We start from the raw sequence: 8571 nt of genomic DNA, 5'->3' as shown, positions 1-8571 counted from the left end.
GGGCTGGAAAGAATGCAGGAAAGTCAGTTGCCTTGGGGGGGAGGGGGCTGGAAGTGGGCGGGGCTTGTCTCTTAAAGGGACAGGGTACCCGCAGATTACAATAGTACATTCTTAAAGAATTGCTAATTACTGTTCAGAGAGAGAGAGAGAGAGAGAGAGAGAGAGAGAGAGAGAGAGAGAACAGTCAATGCCATGGTGTACTTGTGGAGTTTATTTTCTGCCTCGGTGGAACTAGACATGAAAATGGGTGCTGGTTAGAGACGAAATCTTGTCCTTTATCCTGCCCTGTGATTTTTTAAAAAAAATCTTTTTATTTTACAATAAACTGAAAATAAATTATATTTGCGGAAGCATGGCTATAGCTTAGTGGTAGCATGTGCAAGATCCTAAATTCAGTCACTGGCACCAAAATATTGGTCTTAATATATTAAAGCATTGCTTAAAATAAGAGATACTGTAATTTGGACTCATAATGCATGGACAATGATGAGAATTGTCAATTAATATACTTTTAAGCAAATACACTTGATTTACTAATTGATATATTATTAAAAATTCCAGTAATTCCTCTTTTTATGATTTTTTAATTTTTTTTAAATTTTATTTTACATTCCAACCACAACTCTCCCTGTCACCCCTCCTCCTGCCTCCCCTATCACCCCCCCAGCCCACTCCTCATCCACTCCTCCCAAAGGGTAAGGGCCAATTCTCAAGTTCCCCTTTTTATCAAGGAAGAATTTAAAAGTTATTACATTCTTAGGGATGGCCAAAAGCTACACATCCATATTATGTAGCATCTGTCTTGGTCCCATGGCACTGAATTCATAAAGGCTATTGTTTGGAATGGTTTAGGTTCATCCTGATGAATGTGTGGCAGGTGGGGAGTTTGCTCAGGTGGAAGGAAAGGCTATGCTGTATCATGTTCACACGCGTGTGTAGCACACACCTGGCTCTCACGTACCATGTCTGCTTCTGCTGTTGGCATCCACACAAGGTTCTTCCCAGAATTTCTTTGGTGTCCTGCCTATCAGTCTGTGGGTGTAGCGGGGAAGCAAGCTGCCATGAGGGCTGGTGTTCACACAAGCGTTGTTGTCTCTGAGGGGAACCGACTTGGTAAAGACTGTGGGCTGGTCCCAAACAATGTGAATGTCCTCTCTCTGTGAATTATGACTAAGTAGACCTCTGATATTTACTCAGTGAATGCTTGGTCTTTCTTTGAATTGGAACTTTTTGATATTTATTACTGGCATTATAGTCCACCTCACATTGTGTTAGAATAGGTTTAGGGAAAAAGATTTGCACTTTACCATAAATTGGTAGAAGCCAGTAAGAGATAAAGAGGAAGGCTGAGAGAATCCCAACTGCCTGGAATTTAAATAATATACTCTCTAAAACCCTTAAGTCATTGAGAAGATTATTTGCAAAACCTCAAACCGAGCAGCAATATAACACACACATACCAAATCAATTAATGGGCCTCACCTACAATAGCATTTAGAAATGATTCATTTTAAATGTATTTATTAGGGAAAACACAGATGATCGAAAACAAATTAGCGCTCAACCAAAGATGCTGGGAAAAGATTAGCAAAGCAAACTCAGGTGAGGAAGTAGTGAGGACAGGTAGAGAACAGTCCGTGAAGGGGGGGGGGGCAACCCAGAGGAGGCTGGTGTTATGAAATGCAGACAAACATCTGACAAGATGAAAGAAGATATAAATAAACAAAACACAGGCCTGGGGAGGTCTGTAAAGTGCTGGTTGTGCAAACAGTAGGACCAAAGTTCGATCCTCACAATCTGAGTAAAGAGACAGTGAGAGATGGCATGTGTTTGTAATCCCAGTACTGGGGAGTTAGAGAGCAGAGGAACTGTAGGGTTTGCTAACCCACCAACCCGGCCTAATCAGAGTATCAGGATGAGGAGAGACGAGGGTAGACACCACCTGAGAAGAAAGAGCCCAAGGTCATCCCCTGCACACAAACACACACACACCTACATGTGTGTGCACTCTCCACCCAACAAACCTACAGATAATGAAATGCAAGCCTCGTAGGTTTTGATGAGGTGCCAGGAGTTCGTGGGTTATGATTAACCCAGCCTTGTGCTCATGAAGCTAAACAGGAAGAAGTCGATAAACTAGCAGTGGTTGCGAAATCTTTAACCTTTAAATCAGTGGAGTCAGCTCTAAGATTGCCAAGGACAGGGCTGGGTGCCCATCTCCTATGAGGGCATTCCCGCAGATCCGTTAAAATGCACCAGGGCGCTGCGGACTCTTTGCGTGAAAACATCCAGATCTGTGCTCTCTTCTGCACAGTCTTGGCACCCACCACTGTTCTTGATAGTGACACCCAATATTCCACCCCGTCACCCACAAACTTCCTTCACCACAGACTCCCGTGACGTCAGGTTTGTGTTGGTCACTAGATAAATGTAAAGAAGTTTCGCGCATGCAAATTCTTTTTGTTTGTTTTTTTGTTTTCATTAGCTCAGGCTAGGCTTGAACTTGCTTCTGTAGCCAAGAATATCCCTGAATTTCTGGTTTTCCTGTCTATACTTTTCTAGTGCTGAGATTGCAGGCCTGTGCTACCACACCCAATTTTCTGAAGTGCTGGGGAATCAAACCTAGGACTTCCAAATGATGCTAGGCAACTCCCATAAGCCACATCCTTGCTCACAGAGGTTTTTCTTTCTTTTCTTTTTTAATTAAGAAGCTGTTAGTATTCTTTTCTCTGAGAGAGCAGACAGCGAAGTATACTGTTCTGTTTTGTTTTTTTTTTTCAACCGAGACTTGGGGCAACTTAATTGTGAAATGGATTTAGATTTCTATTTTTAACTGGCGTGCAAAGAAAAGAGAAGGGCCATGGCCGCTGTATTCTTCTAAAAAAAACCTCGTGCTTATTTAAAAAAGGAGAGAAAGAAGATACAAGAGCCAAGGCTTTGGGCTTGAATCAAACATCGCTTGGATTCCAGCTGTGGATTTAAATTTCCTAGGCAGCCATTGCTTTGTCTGTGCAGAGGAGCAGCACTGTCTGCAAGATGGGTGCCAGGAAGAAACGAAGCCCTGTGTGGGAAGAGCTTGGCTTGATACTCAGCGCACAGCCCGCATGAAGATAAGGCCGCAGCAACTGCAAGTTGCGGCCCTCATTCACGGCTGGGCTTTCCTATCGCAGGTTCTTCTGATGGCCTTGCCCTCTGTAGCACCTCTGTGACAAAGAGGGACAAAGTGACATCTCTAAGACAGTCCTGAACCGAGGGATACACCGTGTTTCACATCTGCAACCTCTGGAGCAGGGGTTCTCAAACTCCCTAAGGCTGTGACTCTTTAACCCAGTTCCGTTCCTTATGTTGTGGTGACCCCTAACCACAAAAATTCTTTTGTTGCTCCTTCAGAACTGTAGTTTGGTCACTGCTATGAGTCAGAATGTAAATCTTTTTGGAGACAGAGGCTTGCTGAAGGGGTTGCGACCCACAGGTTGAGAACCATTGCTGTAGCGGGCTCTTGGAGTCAGACGGAGAAGGTGAAAGTCAAGAACGAGAACTTGCAACTTATTAGAGGGGATATTAATGAGACACCCATTAATTATCAATAATTTATTATTAATCAATAATAAAAGTAATAATTATTGATTATTCGTGAGGTGTCTGCTGTGCCCAGATCACGACCCCCAGAGAGAGACCACCAGAGAGGCCCAGACTGTAATAAATAAGGTTTAATCAGCATAATACAAACATGTTTGGAACTCATCTCCATCCCCGTTACAACAAGGGAGAGAGGAGTTGTATCTCCTCTGTGGGGTAAGCTTTTAAAGGCATAACTACAAAGAGAATCTTTGAAGACGCTTTGGCATGGGTACAAGGACTTTTGCTCCCTCCCATCCTGCTAAGTCAGCTTTTTCTTGTTCTTAGAGCAAGGCCACTGTCCTTGAGTTAGGCCATCTTTATCAGCCTGTACCAGGTGGCTGGCTGGGCTGAGCTAAGTGACCTTGTGGTGTCTCATAGTCTTCTTTGGAGACCTTAGGTCACTGTTAGGATCTCAGAGTCTTAAAAAGTCTCAGAGCTTTTTAAATATTATTTTAAATGCCATTTTCTATAGATCTCTGAAGTATTTAGGGCTGTCCAGGTATCTCCGATTAGACAGACTTTATTATTAAAAATATTTGTTTTAAGCTTTAAAACATATATAGGGGACTAAATAAAACTTATCCATGTACTTATATCAGTATTTGAGGATGACTGATTATTAATTTGTATTTTTAACAGTCCAGAATTATATATCATATTTTTGTTAGATTGAACCTTTAATGAGTTTAGCAAAGACAATGAGGCTAAAATCTAAATATTAACAATACGAAACATTTTATAAGCATATATGTTTTATAACCTATATTTTTATAGTTGACATTTTTGGTGACTATTATCTGGCATTGGTGGTTTTCTTTGTAGCTGTTTTTTTTCCTTTGGGAATAGAATCCCAGATATTTCCGGTGGTAACTGACTTTCTTGTATATCAATAAAGAACAGCATAAAATAGTTTTAACATTATCTATATCAAAAAGACATCTAAATGTTTGTGAACCCGAATCTAATGACCAGAGCTCAGAGAAGAATTATAAGTATAAAATTTATAATTATCAAAGACTAATTTTTTAACAAAATAGACATATATAACTTTTAAAGAAATAACCATGACCCTTTAACAAGACAAATAAAGCTTTTTAAAACCAGAATTAACCATTAAACAGTTAGGTACAAGAAATTATAGCAAACATCTTTTGGTCTTTTAAAAACCTCTATTGAAAACCTTTTTAGACAATGTGTAAATTTTTATTAAAGTCTTTTTTGTGATTTTATTTAGCAGAACATTGCATAAAACAAAAGCAGAAATATGTATCTTAATAAAAGGTGATAAGTATTTGTAACCCATATATTTTTTTCCCCTGTGGAAACAAAAGCATTTTTAAACATAATGTATTTTTTGACATTTACTTTAAAATCAACATTTTTTTAAAGTTACAGGTTGGTATAATTGAAAACTTCTTATAAGCAGCAGTATCAGGACAGGAAAGGGTTAAGACGGCAAACTGCTGGTCAGTAGAAGAGACCTTGAATGTTACCATACTGAAGAACTTGGTTCAGAAAAGAAAAGAGGGGGCAGCAGCAGTGGGCACAGAGAGTGTCCTTGGCTGTCAATGCTTTCTTAAAAAAGTTTTTTGTTAACTTTTTTGACCATGATCTCAGATTTTTTGTTTTACATTTGTACAGTTTTTTAATTGCAAGTGATCAATTCTCTGTCACCTGTGTGTAGTTCCCTTTTTTCTGCCTAAGGCAAAGACCCTCAAGATACAGAGAGAGAACAAGGGAGAGGTGGCTGCCCTGTTTTGCTGCAGCCGGCCTCTCTCAGTCACTAGCTCCACCGTTTAAGGCCGGGTGCATGATGATTTTGTCATCCGCTCCATCTCAGGTGTCCTTGCTCCCTGGCCTCGGAGCCCCCCAGCGTCCATTCAGATCCTCTGCCATATTGCATTTCCCGCAGTCTCAAGGCTTAGCTCTCACCACCCAGACAGTGTATTCTCTTGCCATCAGACCTGGCTCAGGGCTATGGATATAGACCCTAGATGGGCTGCTGTCAAGTTATCTGCATTTACGTTTAAGTTTTTATTTATTTATTTATTTATTTATTTATTGTCCTGTCTGTCCAGCCTTAAACATAATAAACAAAGAAACAACAGTGGTCTGGAACTCCAGGGGATCACCACGTACCCAGTGTAGTAGCCCCAAAGACATTACAAGTCACAGGCATGTATTCCCTACCCTCTCTGCGCCCAGTTCCTTTTGGGTGCTCTCCAAGATTTTGCCTCTCTCCTCTCCATGTCTAACTGCTGGGGGGAGGGGGCTGGGGCGCCATAGGAGCCTCGAGAAAGAAAACAAAGCAACAATTACCATAACATAACATAAAAGGACTTTGATAAATTTCAGGGACAGGACGCATAGTGACATTTTCTCGCACTATGGTAGAAACTCAAACAGCTGTCTCTGAGGTAGCTGCAAATGACCCAGGGTCTGTAGAATGCCCGTCCCTGTCTAATGACCCGGGAGCAAAACTCCCTGTCTGAAAATGACCCGGAGCCAGAAAGGCCCCTGTCTGGAAATGACCCGGGCCCAGCAAAGCCCCTGTCTGAAAATGGAAGACAAGGCATCCCTTGCTTCTCCAGGGTCTCTGTACAAGCACGTTCACTTCAGAGAACACCTGTCAATACCAAAATCCCAAATCGGTCGACAGGTACAAAACCAAAGCAGCCATAGCCAGACAGACAAGACAAAATAACAGAGACAAAGAGACAAGAGACAAAAGACAACGAGTGCTCTCTCACCGGTAGATGCTAATAAACCTCTGGACTTCCATCATCCTGGTGGAATCACTGGGGTTCCCAGCCAATGCACCATATGTTGTGCCCAGATCACGACCCCCAGAGAGACCACCAGAGAGGCCCAGACTGTAATATGCAAGGTTTAATCAGCATAATACAAACATGTTTGGAACTCATCTCCATCCCCGTTACAACAAGGGAGAGAGGAGTTGTATCTCCTCTGTGGGGTAAGCTTTTAAAGGCATAACTACAAAGAGAATCTTTGAAGATGCTTTGGCACAGGTACAAGGACTTTTGCTCCCTCCCATTCTGTTAAGTCAGCTTTTTCTCTTGTTTTTAGAGAGGCTACTGTTCTTGAGTTAGGCCATCTTTATCAGCCTGTACCAGGTGGCTGACTGGGCTGAGCTAAGTGACCTTGTGTTTATAATGTCCTGGGTAGGAGAGAGGAAGGCCCCCCGATCTTCCTGGGAAAACATTCTGCTAGAAAATTTCTTCTTGCCCCTTTGAGAATAAGGGGTAAGGGTCCCACAGTGTCCTTTTAGACAGAAATTATTCTTACAATATCAATATTCTCGGAATTCAGGAGAAAGCCTGTTGCACTATGAAGATTCAAAGAATCCTAAACAACAGCCCTAGACCCACATTTTAAAGACAAAGAAACTGAGGTATGGGTGGAGGCAGCCGTCTGTGAGGGGCAGCCGTCTGTGGGGGCAGCTGTTTTTCCGATGAGAAATTAACCCACGTGTTTTGAATTTTGAATCTCAAACTTGAAATGTTGTTTTTCCTTCTTGGCAGATACCTGGCTATTAGGTCAAAGAATTGTGGGAGGGGATGGGGTGGACTTCTAGCACCTTCTATTATTGGCCCGTTTCTTCTCGGTCCATTACCTTTGCCTGGGTAAATATTAAGTAGGCTTTGAGTCCTTGATGCCCCCGGCTTCTCACATCTTTCCGAAGCTGACCCTGCCGTGTGTTTACGTTTTGTTTTTCCTGCTAGCAATGATTATCTTACCTCTGCTCATGACATCTTCATGTCCACTTGAAGACCATGCCCTGGTACCCATCAGCTCACTCCTCGATCATGTATTTTCCTCTCCCCTGTGGCTTGGCCCTGCCTAAATTTGTTTTATTTTGCCTGACTGCTAGAAGGGTGCCCTGCTGGCAGGGAGGTCACCTGACCGCTAGAGGGGTGCACTGCTGGCAAGAAGGTCATGTGTCCCCTCTGTAGTCCCAGCACTTAGGACACCACCAGGAACACAGAGCAAACGCTCCATAGCTGTCTGTTGTCACACTTTTAAGACGGACTTTTAAACATTATCTTCCACTTATCCCGTGTTTGATTATGTGGCAAGAACTGTACTAATTGAACGTTTGATGCATCGGCTTGATGCACTTGAAATGTATTAGCAAGGCAGCCCTAAGGCAGCCAGTCTGTCCTCTGTGCAGCGTCCCCAGCCGTCCTGTAAGTAGCTAAAACTGGCTGGACTCCAGCCCCAGCATTCACGCCTTTAACTTGTTAGCTACAAATGTCATCCACTGTGGCTTTCTAAAGGAAAGAATGCCAAGGAGATTGACCTGTTTGGTGGTTAATGAAAGGGAGTTGAGGGTGGAGAACATTTAAATTAGGAGCCTGGCTCTATTTCTGTGCAGTCAGGGAAGGATTATTCTTAAGCATTATCAGCAGACGGTCCCTGGTTCCCTCCAGTGCAGAGAAGCCATACTCCAGGCACCCCAAATTTTCAACAATGCCAAACCTGTCTGAGCTCCAGGATACAGGTGGTCTGGGCTCTCTGCCTTCTACTCTTGTCCAGGGCAGTCTGCCAAATGCTGTGGCTGCCACACCCTCCAATACGCCTCCCCCGGGGGCAGCCCAGGACCGGCGACCTGGAGCTGTGCGTGGGCTGTAAACACGGGTCCACACACTGCTACGTCAGGGCAACGCCCACTGACAGAGCGACCTTACAGACTGCAGTAGGGGACACCCTTTGAAGCCGCCCCTCTCCAGTCCTTCTGAGAGCCAGGTTAAAACCATCAGCCTCAGCGTCCCGAGAGCAAACCTTTCAGCAAACCTTTCAGACCCTGCTGCCGAGAGCTAGAGACCCCAATCGTTGGGAGCCAGCATGTCGGCTGTGATCCTGGAGCGCCCAGTCCTGAGCAGAAAGCTCTCAGACTTCGGACAGGTGAGCCTGGTGAGCCTCCAGAGC

General features: G+C 43.5%; 1 protein-coding gene and 1 long non-coding RNA gene across 2 annotated transcripts in view; one reads left to right on the top strand and one right to left on the bottom strand.

The window, feature by feature from the left end:
- Nucleotides 1-3695: 3695 nt before the first annotated feature.
- LOC148117788 (uncharacterized) lies at nucleotides 3696-6776 on the bottom strand. The gene is made up of 2 exons (XR_015736777.1): nucleotides 6372-6776; nucleotides 3696-5911 (listed from the first exon to the last, which is right to left on the bottom strand). It is a non-coding gene; the product is annotated as an uncharacterized LOC148117788 (long non-coding RNA).
- Nucleotides 6777-8316: 1540 nt separating this feature from the next.
- Pah (phenylalanine hydroxylase) overlaps nucleotides 8317-8571 on the top strand; it is a 55705-nt gene continuing 55450 nt past the window's right edge. The window contains exon 1 of the mRNA XM_048418824.3: nucleotides 8317-8547. Within this exon, the coding sequence (XP_048274781.2) occupies nucleotides 8488-8547 (60 nt within the window). The 5' untranslated portion in view covers nucleotides 8317-8487. The remainder of the gene's footprint in view (nucleotides 8548-8571) is intronic.

The sequence above is a fragment of the Myodes glareolus genome, chromosome 26 (assembly GCF_982192425.1).
Source record: "Myodes glareolus chromosome 26, mMyoGla1.1, whole genome shotgun sequence".
Taxonomy (NCBI): Eukaryota; Metazoa; Chordata; class Mammalia; order Rodentia; family Cricetidae; genus Myodes; species Myodes glareolus.
This window is presented reverse-complemented; position numbering and strand designations above follow the sequence as displayed.